Source organism: Podarcis bocagei (assembly GCF_964188305.1).
Source record: "Podarcis bocagei genome assembly, chromosome: 10".
NCBI lineage: Eukaryota > Metazoa > Chordata > Lepidosauria > Squamata > Lacertidae > Podarcis > Podarcis bocagei.
In genome coordinates this window covers 32,993,276-33,015,499 of record NC_138135.1, presented here as the reverse complement: position 1 = coordinate 33,015,499, position 22,224 = coordinate 32,993,276, and the positions used below count along the sequence as shown (strand labels likewise).

At 45.7% G+C, this 22,224-nt stretch overlaps 1 protein-coding gene across 4 annotated transcripts in view; it reads left to right on the top strand.

The window, feature by feature from the left end:
- Window positions 1-12,623, top strand: part of PDGFB (platelet derived growth factor subunit B) — a 46,539-nt gene extending 33,916 nt beyond the window's left edge. For 2 of the 4 annotated variants that reach the window (XM_081211922.1, XM_081211925.1), the window contains 5 exons: window positions 3,016-3,105; window positions 4,449-4,654; window positions 7,412-7,547; window positions 7,689-7,860; window positions 9,361-12,623. In XM_081211922.1, the coding sequence (XP_081068048.1) occupies window positions 3,016-3,105; window positions 4,449-4,654; window positions 7,412-7,547; window positions 7,689-7,828 (572 nt within the window). In that variant the 3' untranslated portion in view covers window positions 7,829-7,860; window positions 9,361-12,623. The remainder of the gene's footprint in view (window positions 1-3,015; window positions 3,106-4,448; window positions 4,655-7,411; window positions 7,548-7,688; window positions 7,861-9,360) is intronic. The other 2 variants (XM_081211924.1, XM_081211923.1) reach the window with 2 other exon arrangements.
- The last annotated feature ends 9,601 nt before the right edge of the window (window positions 12,624-22,224 follow it).

The following is a 22,224-nucleotide window of genomic DNA, read 5'->3' as shown; positions in this document are numbered from 1 at the left end:
CTATTTATCTACTTGCACTGGTGTGCTTTCAAACTGCTAGGTTGGCAGGAGCAGGGACCGAGCAACGGGAGCTCACCCCGTCGTGGGGATTCGAACCGCCGACCTTCTGATCAGCAAGTCCTAGGCTCTGTGGTTTAACCCACAGCGCCACCCGCGTCCCTATAACCCTCTTTTAAAGTCATCCAAATTTCTTGAGGGAGCGAGTTCCATAGTTTAAGGAGGTGCTGTGTGAAAGTACTTTCTTTTGTCTGTCCTGCATCTCCCAACATTTAATTTCATTGGCTGTCCTCTAGTGTTGCGAGAGAGGGAGAGAAATATTTGTTTTATTTATATCCCCTGCCTTTCTTACGTCACATAACTCAAAGCTGTATGCATGTAGTTCCCAGGAGGTTTCTCATTCAAGCACTCACCAGACCCTGACCTGCTTAGCTCCCTCAAGGTGGTTAATCTCACGCCCCTTCATGCCATCCCCTGGGATACTGATATTGAATCCCATGTAGAAAATTTGTGGCTGTGGTTCGTTTGGCCATAAAGATGTCTGCTGGTGGTGTATGTGTGTGGAAAGCTTGTTTTCATTCTGTGTTCCATAGACAAACACAGGCCATCAGTTCCCTGAGCCTCACAATCCACAGGAATCCCATAATATTGGCACCTGTCCTGATTCCCCTTACAAAGTGAGTAGTTCAAACAAGGAAAGACCTGCAGCTGAGCAGGATCTATCATCAAAAATTGCCATTGTTCTAGACTCTAGAGGGACTGGTAGCTCCAGGGAAAGTCTAGGAGGTGTGACGGGAATTGCTCTATCCAGCATTTCCTATGGGAAAACACATGGGTGTGCTCATAGGGAACTGAATTGAAAGCTGGCAGGCCTTTCCGTCTCTTGCAGGCTACCCTCAGTGCCTAAAATTTAACATATGCTTGTGTTAGGAATAATGAGGTCCGAGGTACCAAGTAAACTAGTAAGTTTATTCATGTATACCACTACAGCAGCGAGAATCCTATACGCACAAAGAGATTAGTACCTACAAAGAAGGAGCAGCAGATGAAATGAATGGAATATCCAGAATTAGCAAGCTTAGCCACCAAAATTAGAGAGCAAGAAGAGAAAAGTTTTAAAGAGGAATGGAAGCCATTTGTAGACTACCTTAAAAACATTGTGAAAATGTTAGAACTTTAGTCAGTTTGGAGTAAACTCAGCAGTTATAGTTTATAATGAGAAGAATTTGAATGTTTAAATAGTTAGGAAAAATATGCAGCAGGAATGGGAAACTTTAGGGAGTCATGGAAGGATGGACAGGAAATAGATGGAATAGAATTATGGATGGATGTAATGTATCTATCCTCCCCCCTTTTAGTCTTCTGTTTCTTTTTTTTTATTCTTCAGTTCTATATTTTGTGAATTTTTTTAAAATAAAACTAACATATGCTTTTCTTACTCTGTGAGCCAGTGAGATGGGAGGAACTGCATACCTCATTTGTGGAGCACATGCTTAGCATGCCAAGGATCCCAGGTTCAGACCCTAGTCCCTCCACTCAAAAGAATAAAATAGCAGATGATGTAAAAGATCTGCACCAGTGCCTAAGAGTCTGAGAGTTGCTGCCAGTCAACCCATTCTGGGTTGTGTTATACTTTGCATAGTCCCAGCTGCACCTGTACAGTAGGTACGGAATATGGTTTTTCCACTATATGTTACAGGTTTGTTGAAGTTTTTGTGTTGCTCTTTCAGTTGGCACAATAGGTGCTTCCTTATTTAGAGGCTGCAATATTGGACTGGTCTTTGTTGCGGTTGAGTCTGCAGGTTGCTCTCCAGCTACTCTCCACTCTCCATTTTGCGCAAAAGCCTTTTTCCCCCAGGCAGAGAAAGACTGGGGGAATGGCTGTAGAACAATTTACAAAACAAGTAACATGCATGGTATTTTGGAATGCTGGAGGGAAAAATCTTAGTAATTTGGGAGGTAGATATGGTGTAACATTAAAATTCTGCTAGCCGATAACATCTCCAAATATTTTAAAAACATGTTTCCTGGAATGTAGAGAAATATATTTTAAAGTTAACGTCTTTGGCACACTGCTTGTTACTTAATTCCATGGAAGTGGCTTGGGGCTCGCTCACTGCTGCTCTGTGAATTACACCATGTTCACATGAAATGAGTAGCATTTTCCATTTCAACCATTCAAGGGTATGCTGCTGAGATATGCATACTCTTAAAGCTGTTTATTTGCCACAATCCCAATTTTGTGAAAGTTGGCATCTGGTACAGAATGTGGATTCCTAATAGAATAACAAAATCATAGAATAGTAGAGTTGGAAGGCACTATGATGGTGATCCAGCCCAACCCCCTGCAATCTTTTGCCCACAACTCTGAACCCCACAAATCTGAGATTAAGAGTCTAGTGCTCTACCAACTGAGCTATCCAACAGCTAGCTTTGTCTTTACTTTTATTTATTTTTTAAAGCTATGTTTCTCGTCTTTCTGACAATTGCAATGTACATTTGCAGGGTTACGTTTATAAAAGAATCCCATTATTGAAGAGGTAGAGATTCCTTGCTTGGCGTGACTGTGCGTCTTCCTTGTGGCCCCTGATCAAGTTCCTTTACATTTCTATTGCCTTTCTAAGATTTATCTTTGCTCCCTGCACTTTCATGCTCGTTCTCTCTGTGTGTGATTGGCAAATATACAGAATAAAGCATGGAGACTCAGCAAGTCCCTGGAAAATAAACCAATTTATATACATTTGGTTGGTTGGGAGAGAGGCTGCAGTTTATGGAGGTTTTACTGGAAAGCGTGTGAACTATCCTACACACTCCCAGAACTACACTCATTGCAATTAACCCTCATTGACCTTCCTAATGATTACCCTAAGGAGACACAGTAGTAATTTACCTGAACTAGCGTCTCTCCTGTCTCCTCCTTTTAAATTATGTTTATCTCCATGTACATACTTTGATAATGTAACCTTTCCACTGCATTACTGTCAATTACAGTTTATGTGTGCGTGTTTTCTTTTGCAGAAGAAGATAACTCCACTTCATACCTGAATACTACCAGAATACATCCTGGTCAAAATCCTGTTTCTTTTCTCCGAGGGAGACGAAGTCTAGGTACGTTGCAGTCATGACATATCTAATCTGTGTGAGGGAATTTAAGCACAAGGCTGGCACTGTAGACACCATGAACCAAATGTGTATCACTGTGTCTTTCTCTTCAGGTAATATGACAGCTTTGTGAGCTTTCTTATAACTTTAGGTGCCATCCCATCAACGCCAGCTTGGTGTAGTAGATTGTGTTGCACTAGGAGCTGGAAAAGTTGAGTTCCAGTCCCTTTCTGCCTCACCTACTCCACAGGGTTGTTGTGAAGAAGGACAGGGTTACAAATGTGGTTAGATAAAACAGATACCTTTTACACGGGATAGTATTCATTTGGTGTTGCATTTCCAGAGACGTAAGGCTACATGCTTGAGGTCAACTCCTAAAGTTGTGGGTGAGGGCCAACAAAGCTTTACTCAGAGTAGACCCATTGAAATTGATGGACATGGCCAGGTTAGGCCCATTCATTTCCATGTGTCTACTCTGAGTAAAACTTTAGTTGACTACCACCCTGTTTCTCTGACCTTGGGAATTTAGCTGAGAGATATGGGGTGGTGTCCAGCATTCATCACACTCAGAGCAGACACATTGTTTGTTGCTCTGAACTGCTTTGGGAGGCAGTGCAGGAAAGAAATATAATAAATAATGGGCATTATGAACTTAGGTCCAGTAATTTCAATGTGTCTGCTCTGAGTGCAGCTAAGTTGGATACAACCCCTGAGATTCTAATTCCTTAAAAGAAAGCTCAACACTCAGATTCTGCAATGGAAAAACCTGAAGTTCTGCAGTTGGAATGAAACAGAAACAGGGTATTGGTGATTGTGTTTTTAAGGAGTTTTCATAGAATTGTAAAGTTGGAAAGGGCCCCGAGGATCATCTAGTCTAACCCCCTGCAATTCAGGAATAGGCAGCTGTCCCATATGGGGATTGAACTTACAACCTTGGTGTTATTAGCACCATGCTCTAACCAACTGAGCAATCCAGGTGTTCAGTGCAAAGGGGCAAATATCAGGGGCTTGAAGAACGACGCAGTTCTGTGTTGCCTGAAATAACCTCCACTCTTTGACAATTGCAAGAGACTTACCAAGGCTCCTAGTAGCTTCTAAGGATGTGTGAGAAATTACCCCCAGTTTCCCCACACCTTTCTCCATAAACATGAATTTGTACTTTCGTCTGTCTATAGCCCTGCCATCTCACACAAGGCCAATATGTCAGTGCAACAGTGCTCTTGATTCCGCAGATGATGATGTGGGTAATATGAGATACCCATTAAAACTGGGCAGGCAGTTGAATGGAATAGGGGAGAATATAGTCCTTGTTGATTAAGCCAATAGCTTTTCTTATTGGATCTTTCCAGTTGGAGGAGAACCTGTGGAGCCAGCAGTAATTGCAGAGTGCAAGACACGGACAGAAGTCTTTGAAATCTCCCGGACCATGGTGGATCCCACCAACGCCAACTTCCTGGTGTGGCCGCCGTGCGTGGAAGTGCAGCGGTGCACAGGCTGCTGCAATACCCGAAACATGCAGTGCCGCGCCACGCGGGTCCGTGAGCGCCACATCCAGGTAGACAAAGACAAAGGCCTGCTTTGGGAGGCGGGGGAGTGAAGTTTATATGGGGAAGCAACAGCCTGCTGAAAGTGTTGTCTTTGTACTTTCATTATGCTCTTCTTGCATATTTCTTACTAAAGTGAGTCTCCAGTGCTAAAGGAAACTAAATCCAGTAGCACTGGCCCTGGAATTTTTCATCCCATGAAGATGGGAAAATGTGTAACATGATGCATCTTTGTAATAATGCAAAAGGCTCCTTCCTGCGGCCTTTATATCAAGGCAGAAGTGTAGATTTTAAGGCTGCCACCTTAGAGCACACTTACTAGGGAGAAGGTACCATTTGACACAATGGAACTTACTTTGTGAGTTAGTAAGTGGAACTTACCTACCAAGTAAGCAGCACACGTAGAATTGCAGTGCATGCCTTTGTTTTTAATCAGTTGATACACGTGAGGGGGAATGACTTAATAGGACTATTGAAAAAAACCTTAAAACTCACAGCTAAGGGTAGCACTGGGACATGCATGGCACTGTTGGTTAAACCACAGAGCCTAGGACTTGCCAATCAGAAGGTCAGCGGTTCGAATCCCTGCGATGGGGTGAGCTCCCGTTGCTCGGTCCCTGCTCCTGCCCACCTAGCAGTTCAAAAGCACGTCAAAGTGCAAGTAGATAAATAGGTACCGCTCTGGCGGGAAGGTAAATGGCGTTTCCGTGCGCTGCTCTGGTTCGCCAAAAGCGGCTTAGTCATGCTGGCCACATGACCCGGAATCTGTACGCCGGCTCCCTCGGCCAGTAAAGCGAGATGAGCGCCGCAACTCCAGAGTCTGTCACGACTGGACCTAATGGTCAGGGGTCCCTTTACCTTTACCCTTTAAGGGTAGTACCGGGAGATCTGAAGATGCTGACCTGTTCTTCTTTACCATACCAGTGCACTTGCTCTTCCAGCAAATACTCCATTAAGCCAGCAGCTCCTCCTCATTCTCTTGTCTGGATGTGCTGTAAGCGGATACCTGCCAGCTGACCTCTCATTCTGATCCTGCTAAATATCCAGCCAATAAGTGATCTCTGCACTTCCTCCCAGACAAATGACTTTAAAAATCATTTAAAAATACAATGCAGATCCCCTTGCTTGACCTATGCACGAGGGAGGATTCCAGGGGTCTTCCATAGTAAGAAGGCACGGGGGTGGGTAGATATTATACCATACATTTGCCAGGAAATTCCTTTCTCTAGAAAGTCACACTGAATAGAGAGAATGAAATGGGGCCGCGGGGAGGGAGAAGAGAGCAGCAGAGGGAGTTGTTTTCGTGGAAAAAAAAGCAATCAAGAGGTCAAAGGGCAGCCAAGAAAATGTGACCTGGAAATGCTTCCTCTGAAAATAGAGGTGCCTGCATTGTTTGTCTAGCCAGAAGCATGTGTCCTGACGTGTGCAGAGCGGTGCATTAAGAGAAAAAATGGTCGTGGTGAAGCCTTCAGGCAGGAACAGCTCTATGCTCAGTGGTAACTTCCAGTTGCCTTCAGCAGAGTTACCATCTCTTCCAGATGTAAGCAGCAGTTATTACTTGGACTCCCTGGTCCTATAATCAGTTGTGGCACATGAATTGAGTGCCACTAGTGCTTGGATGTTTTTTAGGGGGCACTCAAGGGCATGCAGTACCGGCACCTCTTTTTTTGTTGTTGTTAAAAAGTTTGGCACTTACTTTAACAACTTCATGGTGAGTACCGGCACCTATTTTTCTAGAAAAAAAAGTACGAGTACCACCACTGTGCCACCTTCCTGTCTGCAGTGGTGCTGCCATGCACCAGGACTGTGATGAAGCGCTGCAGAGGGGCAGCGAGGGCAGGGAAATATCCTGTTGCTGGCTGCAGGTGTAAATGCCGCTGCACTTGTGCACACTGCTGTTGCCCTGCCCCATTCTGCTCCTAGCAAGCAGCAGCAATGCTACAGCTATCTGGAGTGACATGGACCTATTCGCTGTGCAGATATCATTTTGCAACGCACCTGCTCTGCACTTGTGAAACACAATGTGGCAGGTGGGCAGGTACAGATGGATGGGTGGCCGTTGTTTCAAAGAGGTTGGGCTGAATGCACTCTCCGTCTCTTCCATTCCTGTGGACCCAACTTATCCCAATTACAGTGGTGCCCCGCAAGACGAATGCCTCGCAAGACGGAAAACCCGCTAGACGAAAGGGTTTTCCGTTTTTGAGCTGCTTCGCAAGATGATTTTCCCTATGGGCTTGCTTTGCACGACGAAAACGTCTTGCAAGTGTTCCGATTTTTTTTCGCTCCCCCCCCTTTTTCTAAGCCGCTAATAGCCTTTTAGCCGCTAATCCGCTAATCCTTTAATAGCCGCTAAGCCTTTAATAGCCGCTAAACTGCTAATAGCGCTAATCCGCTAAACCGCTAATAGGGTTGCTTTGCAAGACGAAAAAACCGCTAGATGAAGAGACTCGCGGAACGGATTAATTTCGTCTTGCGAGGCACCACTGTATAGGATCCGACATGGCAAGCTTGACAGTTCCTAGATCATGGTGCATCTCACAATGCACTTTCATGATTACTGGGTTGGTTTCAGAAAAATGATCCTGAAGGCCCAAGAAAGTGATTTTGGTACTTATTAAGAACTTTGCCGTATCCGTATTTCACATAAGCTGCCATAGGCTTAAAAATGTATATAAATATATAACATCAATGGTGCTGGTTGATCTGAAGTTAATATTTTATATATACACACATGACAGATTTGTGTTGTTTTTAATCTCTTCCAATAGGTAAATAAGATTGAAATTGTCCGAAAGAAACCAGTCTTTAATAAAGCCATTGTGGCCTTGGAAGACCACCTGGAATGTCGATGTGAAGCAGTATCACCCAGAGTGTTCAGCCGGCCAAACTCACGAGAGCATAGAGGTGAGCATTGCAGAGGGTTGGATGGGTGGGGAAGAGTCAGAAGTAACGTCAGGGAAGGCGTTTGGGAAGAGAAGAATTTGATTAGCAATCTCCATGAGCTGCTGCCTGCCAGTGTGTATTTCATGCGCCTTCCTTTCCTAGCAGGTGGGCCGCCACTGAGCACTCGGGCTTCTCTTCCAGCAAGGGCACGAGCGCACCGGTTGCCACCACAAAAGAGGAAGCATCGGAAGTTCAAGCATGTGCACGATAAGAAGGCCCTGAAAGAAATCTTCCCAGCATAGAAGATGCCGGCGGGCAAAAGTGCAAATGTCAGGTAACTGCGACAAACACAGCTGCCATGTTGTGAATGCACAGGAACCTCTATCGCAAGAACACCACTTGTACTTTCGCACAGGCAATCGGCTGGAAGCAGAATTAAAATGACAGTTTCACACAGAAATTAGTTGTGCTCTGTCACAAGGGGAGGCTGTGGCACAGCAACAGAGCGCATCTTTGTAGGCCAAAGATCCTGAAGAGCCAATAGACAGTGTTGACAACTGAGTCAATGGTCTGACTTAGTATAAGGCAACTTCCTGCGTGTCCCATAGCAAAGCTCCTTCTACAATGTTTACTCATGAGGAAGCCTACTTCAGCTAATGTACCCATTGGAAGTTTCCTCCTTGCAGCTTCCATGCCTGTCGCTGCTTACTCACCCACCCACTTTGCTGCGTAAGTTTCAATCAGGCGCACAGTGTGGTAGTCTCAGTGTGAGACTATCCAGCAGGCAGCATGTTTACCAATGGAAGGTGCCCAAGTAGCTTTGCAAATCTGCCTCTTACAACAAACGTTGTCAAGCAGTTGGAGACGGTTGGGCTCATCAAACACATGTAGCTCAGAATCATTAAAAACTTCGTTCCATTGTGAGTCACATGGAAATCAAACTTAATTTGCCATTCATGTTAGGAAGCCAAAGAATGAGAGGAAGAGACAAGGAATAAATATTTCCTCCACTGGGATTTGTCTTATCAAGGAGCACTGTGACTGTACACAGCTTTGATTAGGCTTAGTGGTCTGTCACCTGTCCAGGAAGGAAGGCGTAATAGGTGTAGCAGACGCATAGTTCTGCTGATTGGGAAGACCTAATCAAAGGCAAGGAACAAACAGACTGGTCTGTCAGGCTGGCAGCTTGCTTCTTGAGATGGGATAGACCACTTCCTGAATCGGCTGCCCTCCAGATCTTTCCATTGGCCATGCCGACTGAGACTGATGAGAGAGTTGTTCTGCAAATTATCTGGTTGAGAAAGACTGAACAGAAAAATGGCTTTAAGTGTAGCAAAAATGGCTTTTCCGAGATTAAATAGAGCGTAATAAGAGCATGCCCATTTGTGCCCTAGAACAGTCTCCCTTGGGAGGTTGTGGACTCTCCTTCCTTGGAGGTTTTTAAGCAGAGGTTGGATGGCCATCTGTCATGGATGCTTTAACTGAGGTTCCTGCATTGCAAGGGGTTGGACTAGATGGCCCTTGGGTCCATTCCAGCTCTACAGTTATATGATTCTATGGCACTCCATCCACCGCACCTAGCTACTCTTCCTACCACCGCACTGTTTTCCCCCAGAAAAAGCAAAAAAAACCCCCAATTCTATAGAAACCAAAACTTTAGATTGAGATTAAAGTAAGCAAACTGGATGATAAGTACGTTTGTATAGAGTAGCAGCCTGTCAGCTATGAACCTTCTTGTAGGCAGGGCATAGCACATCATCATAAAGAATAACTAGGATGAACTGAGCACATGATGGACTCTTAAACCTACTTTTTCTGTTTGCTTTTCTTCCAGGTTTATTATTTAATATATTTGCTGTATTGCCCCCATGGGGTCCTCAGAGTTTCTCTCCGTCCATCCGCCTCAATGCTACTTTTGGACGGCCAATGGTGCTTCCTGATCCCTTGCTCGCTGGACGTTCTCCCACCAAAGTTTACCCTTCGACTTCTCACCTAATTGCATTTCAGCATTGTCCCGAAAGGAAGAAACCGGGGTGGGAAATAAACGGAAGAAAGAAAACACAGCCATTTGGATGGACAATATACTGCCTGCTGGAGCAAACGCACTGGAAACGGGCAAAGACTTGTGGCCCCGATCTCCTTTTGAAGGAGGAGGCTTGATTTCCCCACCACCACCCTCTTTCTTCCTCCTTGCTCCCACCCAGACTGTTAGCTGGGCTCAGGCAGCTTACAGCGCAACAGATGCAAGTCAAGGCAGTCAGAGTGGCAACCAGTGACAGCAAATGCACTAAGGACTTCTATCGTGATGTCTGACTAGATATCTTTAATGTGTGTGTGTATGTGTGTGTATGTATATATATATATATATATATATATGTTTTATTTTTTAAAACCACTAAAACATGCCATGCTCTGGGAATGGAAACAATGAAAGCAAAATTCATTTGTCCAACGGCGCTTTCTGCTGTCAGCTGGGGGTGGGGACAGTGAACAGGAATGGAGCAGCTGTACTATAGGGAACTGCTGGTCCTCCCCACACCCATCCAGGGAGCTGCTTGGGTTAAAGAGGCCTTCTTTGCACATGATTATGGAGGGCTTGACTTATCCTGTTGCTACTCTCCTATTGCAGCTGGAATTTGAAATCCCCCCCCCCTTTTATTTTGAATGACTCGCTATGAGGTTTTCTTAATGGCTTTGCATTCAGTAAAGTGAGGATTACCACCAATGGATAAACTGGAGCCCCAACTCAACCTGCAGTCCCCGTTTCCATGAGAGAGGCTTTATAATTTAATGGGACGGGGTGGGTGGGTTAGTCATAATAACCATATTAGAGCATGTTCTTTGAATGACAATCAATGCCATCTCTGTTTAAGCGATCTCAAGTAGCAGTGTAAACCGAGAAAGAGACCTTTGCTTGGTATTTTGGAGAGCTGCTGCTCATCAGGGGTCAAACAGCAACGGGTTGCGCAGATCATTGGTATGACTCTGTGATTACCACCAGCCCAGCCCATATCACAGGTCCCTTGTGGGTGACTTTATTTCCAAGGCAGTGTTATTACCATCCCTCCTATGATACAGCAACGAATATGCAGATGCTAACTCGTCTTAATAACCTCAGGTGAACATCATCTGATCGGATGAAAACGGAGCTGTGCCAAGCCTTGCAACAGCCATAAAAGATCGCACGATGCATTGTGTAGTTGCGCCTGTGTGCCAAGTGGTGCTTTGCACCTCATCCTCTGTTTCCAGTGCTGTTCAACCAGAGTCCCCGGACAAGGAGCCAGTCAGTAGCATCCGATGTATGTGGGGGAAGCAAAGAAGCTGAGCAGAGATAACTGGCCGTCTTTAACCACTGGCTATTTTTAATCTTCTCTGTTTTTCTCAGCTGTCCTATATTTTGTCTCTTCAAAGCTGGGAACGGTTATCTCTTTAAAGGTTCACAAGCCATTCCAGATCACCAAAGAATAATAACCTCTGAAGGTTTTGTGTGTGTGAGAAAGAGTGGCCTATCTTCAGGAACGATTGCAGGGGCCTGTGGGGAGGTAAAATAAGAAGGAAAGACGTTCACTTTTCCCGAATCAGAGAAAGGATCACTCACCTGTTTATCTTTAAAATGTTGGAGGAAAGAGTAAAGAAGGATTGCACAGACAAGACTTCATAACTTCCACTTTCCACCTACCTCTCTGTATTCTCTTGCAAAAGAAGGGCAAAAAAACACATAATGAGTGGGGAAATGGGTAGAGCTGCCTTTGCCAACCTGGTGCCCTGCAGATGTTTTGGACTACAACTCCCATCAGCCCCATCTGGAGGGCATCAGGTTGGCAAAGGCTGGGATAGAGTGTGAATAAAATTTTGCAAGGTAAGTCCCTCTTTCTCCCCTGCTCTCTGCCTCTGCCATTTCTCTGGTCTTTGTGCTGGATTAAGCCCAGCAAAAGGCACCTTGGATAGACCTTAATGCTTGGAAAGATTTCCTGCCATGTCTCAGGTAGACCAGATGAAGAGTTGAAGCATGGCAGTCACATGCATTTGTCAGAAAGAGACAGACACATCACACAACGCTACCTAAAAGATGTATCTGTGCAAATGTTTGGCACAAGGAAAGAGAAGGAATAACCTGCCCCTGGAGTCACTTTTATAGGCAGCATGTGAAACGCAACATTTGCCTGATAACCAGGTTGGATTGAAAATCCAGGTTTTCCTCCTTTTCCTGCAAGGCTGGCTTAAGCTGTTTTGCTCCATTCATTTGTATGGAGCAAGAGGAAAAGGCTACAAACCGGGAGACTGGTAGGAAGGTAGGCACACTGACTGCAAACTCGTGGGACAAACTAGGTCTGGTATTCCCACTCTCTTCAGTTGTAGGAGGTGGGGGGGGAGGAGAGAGAAAACTTGTGGCTCACACAATTGCCCCCATACCTCAGATCCTGTTATCCAAAGGGTCCAAGGGGGTGGGGGACTGTTTCCCCCTTGAATTGCATTTGTATGGAATACTTGGATTCAGGTGCTAGAGGCAGGTTCCTGTACTGCCTAATGCTGGAATGGGAAACACTCCAGTTCCCACCAGTTCTGCCAACATGGCCAATGGTTAGGGAACATAGGAGTTGTAGGACAAAACCATCTGGAGGGCCATGGGTTTCCCCCTCCCTGATCTGCTGTATTGGGTAGGTCCACTTTTCTCCTTGCAAACCAAGACTATGGGCCGATCAAACCTTGCAAAACGATCAGTTGGCACTATAGCCAGGCACTACTGGCGAATAAAAGAAGTAAGCTTACAGCAACGGCTGTGGTCTCTCAATCTAGTTTCATGGAGGAGGCCAGTAGCAGGATTTTTTTAAAAAAAAAATTTAAGGCTGATGGAAACAACAGAGATTTCCTGCCTGTCTACCCGCCTTACACCCAAAGCTTGCTCTCTGACATTAAAGAACACTTCTTGCTATTCAATCTTACTTCTCGTTGTCTTTAAAAGACCATTTGTTTTCCTGCATCTTTTTCATTTGTAAGGAGGGCAAGGTCTCTCTCTCCACACCCATTTAATGTAAAAATTAATTTATACTCAGTACTGTATTTAAAGTTGTTTTAAAAAAACCTTAAATTCAAAAATTCTGCGGTTTTGTGTCTCTTGTTTTAAAGCAGCTAAAAGCAGGATGGCGGGAATTTGACAGGGGTGGGGAGAGGAGTTTCCAAAAGGCCGACTCTACAACCTGGAAGAAAGAAACACTTTTTAGAGGTCATAAATCCAGATGTAATAAATTTGCCTGTATTTATTCTCACCCATTCCCCCAAAGTAATCACATGTTCAAAATGCAGGGATTGCCCAACAACATTCTGAGAGCAGAAATGCCAGATAATATTGTACCAGACAGATATGGTTAGTGATCTCATGTAAGACATGGTTATGGCTAGTAATGTTATATAAAACTCAAATTCTAGATGCATTATGAGAACTTAAGCATTGCCCTATTTAAAACAGGTACATTGCACAGCTGAATGTAGACAAGCTTTGCTCAGACAAGATGAGTCACTCCGCTTGTAACTGGGATGACTCACTGTTTGCTGTGTGCCCCAAAGGTTTCATGAGCAAAGGCAGCAACATCCTATCGTGGTGGGTGGAATGGCAATTTGCTCTTGAGTGTTCAGGACCTGGCATCTTGTTAAAACTGGTACAGCCCAGCGAGCAGCGTCTCAGCCTTGTTATTAGTAGGCAGGAAAGGTAAATCTCAAACTCTGTTGTTAAACGCACACTCTCAGTGCCACGTCCATAAAACGGAAGTAATAACAATTGTCAGGGCTGCTTCCAGATCCTAGCTCACAGAGGATCACGCTAGCCAGCGTTCACTTTATAAAAGTCTTTATTGAGTTACAGTTTCCAATTTCAAACTGCCGCAGGCAGCCCTACGTCTTATCAGCTAGACCGGCGAAGCTCCGTCTGAGTCCCCGCCTCCTGTACACCAACTTAATAACCTCGCCTTACTCCACCTTTTCCGCCTTCCCCTCCTTCTCTGGGTCCCTCTGCCCCCCGGGGTCTCTTCCTTCCTGGACTCTTCTGACGCTGACCCCCCGGACCCTTCTGTCTCCTTGCGGCGGGCTTTAGGACCTGGCTCCCTTTCCGGGCTGCTTACTCTGCCGCCTTCCTGTGCATTTGAACTTGGCGCGCGCGCCCAACCTCCCACTTTCCGCTTGACCGTTCCTTCGCTCCCCGATGGAGGTGTGGCCACTCCTGACTCAGGCCCCCCTCCCTGCGGCGAGCCGCCGGATCCCGATACCTGGCGCCCTTCCTCCCCACTGCGCTCTGTTGGGGACGTTGGCCCCGATTTCCCACTGCTGCTCTCTGAACCCCCTTTTGTCCCTTTTTCCTGGGGTGTCCCCTTGATCTCCCCCCTCGCTCTGGCCACTGGCGCTCCTTTCTGTGAATCTTCCGATTCACTGGAAAGACTCGGAGATCTCGGGTCGTCGTCATCGCTCATCTTTCCTTCGGACTCCTCCCCCTCGCTCTCTGTTTCCTCCCTTGCCCTCGCCTCTGCTCCTGAACCCCTGACAACAATGATCTTCCTACTTTGTAAGGACTACATAGTGTTAATAGTGGTTTCGAAGCATGTAGAAGCTCAGTTCACAACAAGCCAAACCATGGCTAAGTGTGAGTAGTGTGTGGGTACTCACAATAAAGATCACAGCCACTTATCTTCACTCCCCTGTGCTTGTCCTATTGCCACCCTACCCAGAGCTAGACTATGGTTGAGTTTCATGTTACATCCATACCTGGGCTCATGAATGGTCTCCCTCAGACAAACCAAAAGAAGTAAGCTAAGAACAAACCATTGCTGCAGCATGTGGTTTGTTCTTGCCTAACCGCTTGTGGTTTGTTTGAAGCAAATAAACCTAATGCTAAGGCAAACCATTACTTAGTTCCAAATAGTGCAATGGCAGGATGACTGGGGAGAAGTGAAGTGGCCACAATATTTTCTGTGAGTACCCTAAAGGTTGCACATTCACACTTAGCCATGGTTTGGTTTGGAGTTACCCATGAACTGGACCTTTATGTGCTTTGCAGTCACTGTTAAAATTGCAGTGTCTCTAGGAAGTAGGATCATTGTTCTGTTTTATGGATGTGGCACTGAGATTGTGCTTACTGTAGGCAGCAAACTGCTTTATTATCCAAGGTATTTACCCTAACATAAATTGAGATCATACATTTATAGTTTTTCAAACAGTCCTGTAGTCTTTTAGTTTTTGCTGTAATAGACTAATGCGGCTCCCTCTCAGGGAATGTATAGTCTTCATTACTCCAGAGTAAAATATCCTCACTTTGTACCAACCACTGCTCACAAGGATGATGAGAGCCAGCAAACCATGGTTATTCCTAGGCTTACTGCAATCTAGACCAGTGGCTCTGCAAACCTTTTGTCTATAAATAACTTCGGTGGAGGAAGGTGAAATCCTCAGAACTGCAATTCACAGTCCCGGGAACAAGGCGAAAGCTGTTGATTAAGACTTAAATCACAGGTGGGCAGACTTCTCAGGTCCCATTCAATTTCTGTATTAGAACCTCAAGACCCAACAAACCAGAGGCAGATGCAAATGGCAAATTACAGATATGGAATGGAAAAGAACAAGATGCCTCTGAGCACAATCATAAAGCATAAGAAGAGCCTGCAGGATCAGACCAGTGGCCCATATGGTCCAAGCATCCAGGGCTCACAGTGGCCAAACATGCCTGTGGGAAGCTCAGTTGGTAAAGCATCTCAGCTGTGGCTTCAAGCCCCACGCTGGGCAAAAGATTCCTGTATTGAAGGGGGTTGGACTAGGTGACTCTTATGGTCCCCTCCAACTCTATAATTCTATGATCATGAGTGCAACAGGACTCTCCTCTCTTACAATTTCTAGCAACTGTTATTCAGAAACACACTGCCTTCAACAGCAGAGGTAGAAAGAACATAACCGTCAAGGTTAGTCTGAGCCTAAGAATATGTTTTCAGTTGTAGAAGTGAACTGAGCCCACAGGTCTATCTCACAGAAGTCCACACCTGGTTAGTTTTCTTCATTTCAACAGCCTAATATGTGAGGAAAGCCATGTTGCTGTTATTATTAAACAAGTGGGAGTTGGGAACCCTTCCTAATCTAATGCAAATCATAGTTTTTCAAACAGCACTGCCGCTAGGAGCTTCACTACAAGCCTTCACAAACTGTGTCTGCCCTAAAACACATCAACTGTGTGTCAAAAAGGAACACCAGTCACTGATGTGCATATTGTATTTTAGGGGAATTTGTCTCCTGTCCCTAAACATTTAATCTAGGAACCCCTGATAAATTTGCAAGGAACCACAATATTACCTGGAACGCACTGTGAATAAGTCATGGGGATTTCTCAGTCTAATCAAAATGTCACTGCTGGCAAATTCTTTCTCATCTCAGATCTCACTCTAGCATTCCCAGAGGACAACATTTTCATCTTGCCCTTAATTTTAATGCACTTCGTACCGTTCCGAAAATTCCTCTCCCCCTTCGCTCTTTACACCCTTCAAAGCTTTGCAAAAGCGAACGTATTCCTCCCTTAGTCATTGTCTAGACAGCTGCAGCTCAGGGTTCAGAAGGGCACATTGTTTTCCTTCCTATGAGTAAGGGAAGTGGTTGCACACACTGGCACCTGCATGCCAGCCAATGCCACAATGCAGTTAGGGCATGGATGGGTATAAACAATGTCTTCTGCAACTTGCCTATTTAACCAGTAGTTGCCGGAATCTCCTTTTCTCCTTATAAAAGGACCAACTATTCATTTATTGTAATGCAATTTAAAGCATTTCTATACCCCTTTGCATTTCCAATAAGCAAAGAAGATTACAGAATATCAAACTAAAACTTTACAAATAAGAATCTGAGACAATAATGAACCACGTATAAATCAGCATAATTAACAGGAAAACCAAATGTACTCTTAAACATTAAGAAAGAGAAAACAGTACAAATAAAAATCAGATATAGAAATGCAATAAAAATTCCACATAGAAACATTATTAATGACGAAATAAATGTAAGTTGCACCCAGGGTTTTTTCCCCCCAGCTGGAACTCACCAGAACTCAGTTCTGGCATCTCTCAGGTGGGCACCATTCTAAGAGAATGAGGGAGGTGTTCATGGTGAGTTCTGGCACCTCCTTTTCTAGAAAAATAGCACTGGTTGCACTCACAGTTCCCCTGCCAATCCCTGGTAACATTAAGTATAATTTACAAGTAGTTCATTCACCTGCCACCATCTAGGGAATGTTTGGCTCTTCAAATGTTGCTGGGGCTGATGGGAACTGTGGTTCAGAAACATTTTGAGGGCCAAAGGTTCCCCACACCTGGCCAAATACCAAGAGCTGCTGTGGGATCTGTTGTGTATTTTTCTTTCTTTCTTTTTAAAAGATGTGTATACCCATCGAACTAAAAATGAAGTTAAATTAAAAACAACAACAACTATGTAACTCTGTGCATCTACCCGCAATTTGAATGCCCAGCAAGAGAGTTCTAGGAAATGGTGAATGGGTGGCATAGATCATTGCCTAAATCCACATTTTGTAAAACAATCTTGCGTGTCGAGGTCCCCAAGGCACCCCCCAAATAAAACACAATTGACACATGATTTTTATTTAAGGTTTTTTTGGCATAATTTTGGCCACAACTTTATTAAAATGCAAGAAATGTGAGTGGTTGCTTAGGCATTGGTTGTGACTATCTGACCTCGCACGGGGACAGACTGACATTTGCACGCCCACGAAGTCAGGAAGGGAAAACATTTTGGGGAGAGAGACGGAGCTGGGTACTATGCCCTCACCTCTCCCCAAATGCTCCCAGGAGCTCTTGTGTGGCCCTAGCCGCTTGACAGGGGTTTGGACAAAAGCATGGCGAGCCCCTGGATTCCTTTAACAGAATACCCTTGCAGCAGCAGCATTTGGAGGGGCAGGCACAGCCAGTCCATACCCCTCCACCAACCAATTCATAAAACCAATGCCTAACCACAACTTTACAAGTTGTGACAATTTGCGCCGCAGTAGGCAAAAACCAAATGGCACCAGCCAATCAGCCAAATGGACAAAATTCCTACCGGGCCCCTGCCCCAAAAGCAGATGACCCCATGACAGGCATAGCAAGGTCAAGCGAACAACCCTGAAATTAGGGAGGATGGGCGGGTGATCCGATGCATGCAGCAAAAAGAGGAAGCTCAATGCTGCACACAGGACATATAAAGGCTATGGCTGTCAATCACAAAATGGCAACATGTAAATCTCCCCAGCAACAAGAAGAACTCAATTATAATGGTGGCCAACCTCTTTTCCCACCCAGCAACAGTGGGGTGTCTTGTTAGCCCCCACAGCAACACGTGCTCTCCATGAAGGAGAACACACTTTGTCATAAACAATTGTTAAAGGCAAGTGTGCTATTCTTGCGCAATGTCCTGTCATCCATAGAACATGTCTCCTAGCTGCCATGAGTCCTGTGGAGATGTCATGGGATGGATGGGCAGATCCAGAGGAGGAATGGGAGGATCTCAGGCCGTTGGAGCTGGCCAGCCCTGCAGTGTGCGAGAGCTTTGCCTGCCCATGTGGCCTCCCAACAGATCACGGCTGATGGAATGAAACCCTCAACAACAACAAAACCAGGTTCCCTGCCTTAGGCAACCATTGTCTTCATCGGGCATATTTTAGAGGGTTGTTGTAAAGATTATTGGGGAGGGAGGGTGAATGTTAGAAGCACTTTGAGCATGTGGAAGAAGCACAAATACACACACCTGCTATGTTATTCTTATTACAGCTTAATTCCAGCTAGCTAGCAAGGGAATACCCAGGGCTGGGTTTTCCATTCTGCAAAGTCTACCAATATTTTGTTTTCCCAATCAGTCATATCAACAGTCTCTGTGGCGGAGAGAACACAGATGAAATCTGCCAGTAGCCTTTGGAGCTAATGGGATCATCAGGCCACAATCGCTGCTATTTTTGCTTCTGCCCCTCATATCAAAGGAATTTAATATCCTGACCTTTCATGCATTCCTGGTAGGGAGGAGCCCGGTTGCTAAAGTCACCTTGGCAAAATAACCCACAGAACACCAGGAATTACTGTTCAAAATCATAATGAATATACACCTGAATGAAGTACCGTATTTTGCGCCCCATAGGACGCTCCGGCCCATAGGACGCACCTAGTTTTTTGGGGGGGAAATAAAGAAAAAAAATTTATTTCCCCCCCAGGTGCGGGGCTGGAAGAACCAGGTCGGGGAACAGTGGGAAGGCACGCTCTGCCTCGCCGCTGTCCCCCAGGCTTGTGGGGCTGGCGATGGAGAGAAGTGCGCTGATCCCGGGACTGCAGGCAGCTCTGCGCCGCCATCCGGAGCGGGGCGGGACTTTGTGTCCGGCTCCCGGTGGCCGCGCAGAGCTGCGCTGATCCCGGGACTGCAGGCAGCTCTGCGCAACCCTCGGAGCCGGTCTCCCGAGGGTTGCGCAGAGCTTCCTGAAGCCTGGAAAGCCTGCATTTGCCCCATAGGACGCACACACATTTACCCTTCATTTTTGGAGGGGGGAAAGTGCGTCCTATAGGGCGAAAAATACGGTACTTTGTCAGTAAGCTTGCAATATTGTCTGGAGCTGCACTGCATTGTTCTCCTTAACCATCCTGTCTCTCAGGAGTCTCTCAGAAGCAAAAAGCTGAAGGCAATGGACTTTACCAATGCTAATTGCCCTCCACTGTCTTATTTGCAACCAGGAAGGTAACCCAAACTCACTGCGGACCAAAGCATAACGTATCTCTTTGGGTGACCAGATGTACAGCGGTACCTCAGGTTAAGTACCGGTACTTAATTCATTCCGGAGGTCCGTTCTTAACCTGAAACTGTTCTTAACCTGAAGCACCACTTTAGCTAACGGGGCCTGCTGCTGCTGCTGCTGCACCACCGGAGCATGATTTCTGTTCTCATCCTGAAGCAAAGTTCTTAACCTGAAGCACTATTTCTGCGTTAGCGGAGTCTGTAACCTGAAGCGTATGTAACCCGAGGTACCACTGTAATGGAGGACAGAGCTCAGGTGCCTGAACAGTTGGGTAGGAGATTTTGGAATTTCAGCACATGCAGAATTTCTCACCTCTGCAGCACTAGGGTGGCTGCTGCCCCTCTTGCTAGGCAGATTGACGCAGTCCACTCTGGTGAAGAACGCTGGGAGTAGCAGTGAGCTGTTGGAGGACAGAGCTCTGTGTGCCACAAGGCCTGCCATGCCCTGCGACCCAAAGCTAGTCTGCTGCCCTAAAATGCAGTGAAGAACACAATCTCATTGCCCGTGTTGAAGAAATATAACGAGGGCACCATCTGTTCTCTTCTGCTGTGGCTGCTTTGTGTGATGTTAATTTATATTTCATATTTTAATATTGTGATCATATTTTACTTCATAAGCCACTTTTGAAGGTCTTTGGGTAGGAAAGAGGCCTACACACACACACACACACACACACACACACACACACACACACTTTATTATTCTGTTATTATTTTTCTGTTTATTAGATTTATATACCACTCTTCATCAAAAGATCTCAGGGGGGTTCATAATATAAAAATACTATCCATATCTATCTATCTATCATCTATCTATCTATATCTATCTATCTATCTATCTATCTATCTATCTATCTATCTATCTATCTATCATCTATCTATATGGAATCAAACAACCCTTCAACGCAGGTCAATTCAACGTAGATCAATTCAAGGCAGAGGTGAGATTTGAACAAGGGCTCTGGGGTTCATAGCTCAGCTGCTATGCTACCCTAGATGTGTTAAAGTAGTTTGCCAGCTGTTTGGCAATAAAGTACAGGGCAGCTGCCGGAGCTTCACTTTTCACTGAGTGAGTGGGTTTCACCCCACTGTACATTCTAGTCTAGAGGATGGATTAGTTTCTACCCTGAAATGTGAAATCTGAAGATTGCTGATGACCATAGACAGTCCTTTAAAAGAAGGGAAACGTTGAGGCCATAAGCTATGTCCACTTAGTCATGGGAAGATTAGGGGCAGTGCTCAAGAAAGCAATCAAATTTGCCTGTGGGTTGTGTGAGGATAAGGAGCAAACAGCTGCAAATATGTCCTGGTTTTTAAATCGCGTTTTGGGGCCCAGCGAGCTGAGAGAGCAGCAGAGCTCTGTGCTAGGAATGGATCAGGACACCCCTTGGACCACTGCAAAACAGGGGCTGGGGTGGGAGGGGGGACATTTAAAGCATTACATGCACAGTGGGGGCAAGGGAGCTAATCTCTTCCCCCTCACCTGTGCTTCCTCTCCCCATCACTCCCCCCCCAAAAAAAACTATTATAATGCAGCAGTCCCGAAACCTCTTTCTCCATGGACCACTTGAAAATTGTGGATGTTCCTGGCAGACTGCTTAATTATTTTCCTGACCATTGGAGCCACTGTAATCTGCTGTGCTTGATGCCAGATTTTTTAAAAATTGTATTTATATTGCTTCTTTTATTTCTTCTATTGCATTCCACAGAATTCAAATTAGGATACAGTAAAATGAAACAGAAGAACTAAAAGAAGCAATTAAAAATACAATCTGAATATTTAGTGCAGGCATACCACAGATTACCCGAATGAATCTTGTGGAGTCTGCGGACCACAGCTTGGGAACCCCTGGTGTAGTGGTCAGAGAACGAGGACCAGGGAGGTTCAAAATCCAGGTCTCCAAGCTCTCAGAAGTTTGGTTTGTGTGCAGAGCTGACCATCCTAGAAGCAGTTCAACAGCAGGGACTCAAGTATGACTTCCTGGCTGGCAGGACAGTGTGTCCCTTTAATTCTTCCACCAAAGGCAGCTGCCTACTCTACCTGTACAGTTTAGGTCCTGGGCACTGGCAATGCAGACAGCCAATATATAGCATCTGGCAATGCATGGTCTGCCGCCAACATTACAGGTGCTGCACATGAGCCCAAGGTGTGCAGGTGCGATCTGACCTGACCACCACATTGATGCAGCTCCTTCTCCCACCTCTTCCTGTTGGCCTGAGAAGAGGAGGAGAGAGGCAAGCTGCAGAGGTGCAGGAGGAGCTGCAGTGGCGACAGCGGAACAGCCCTTTCCATCTCCTAGCAAGGGTACTGTTCTCCTCCCAAGGAATAGAGACAGGGTATGAGCCCCACATTGGGCAAAAGATTCCTGCATTGCTAGGGGCTAGACTAGAAGACCCTTGTGGTCCTTTCCAACTCTAAAGGTAAAGGGACCCCCTGACCGTTAGGTCCAGTCACGAACAACTCTGAGGTTGTGGCGCTCATCTTGCTCTATAGGCCGAGGGAGCCAGCGTTTGTCCACAGACAGTTTTTCTGGGTCATATGGCCAGCATGACTAAGCCGCTTCTGGCGAAACCAGAGCAGCGCATGGAAACGCCATTTACCTTCCCCCTGGAGCAGTACCTATTGATCTACTTGCACTTTGACATGCTTTCAAACTGCTAGGTTGGCAGGAGCTGGGACAGAGCAATGGGAGCTCACCTTGTCACGGGGATTCAAACAGCCGACCTTCCGATCGGCATGCCCTAGGCTCAGTGGTTTAGACAACAGCACCACCCACGTCCCTACATGGCATTGTACAGTGATTTAATTCTGGGCACTGCAGGTCCAAGACAAAGCTTATGCTGGGCTCTAGGTAACCTGGAGCAGGCCATATGTGGGTGTCTAGCAACCCTAGAGGGAGCAGCCTGCCCT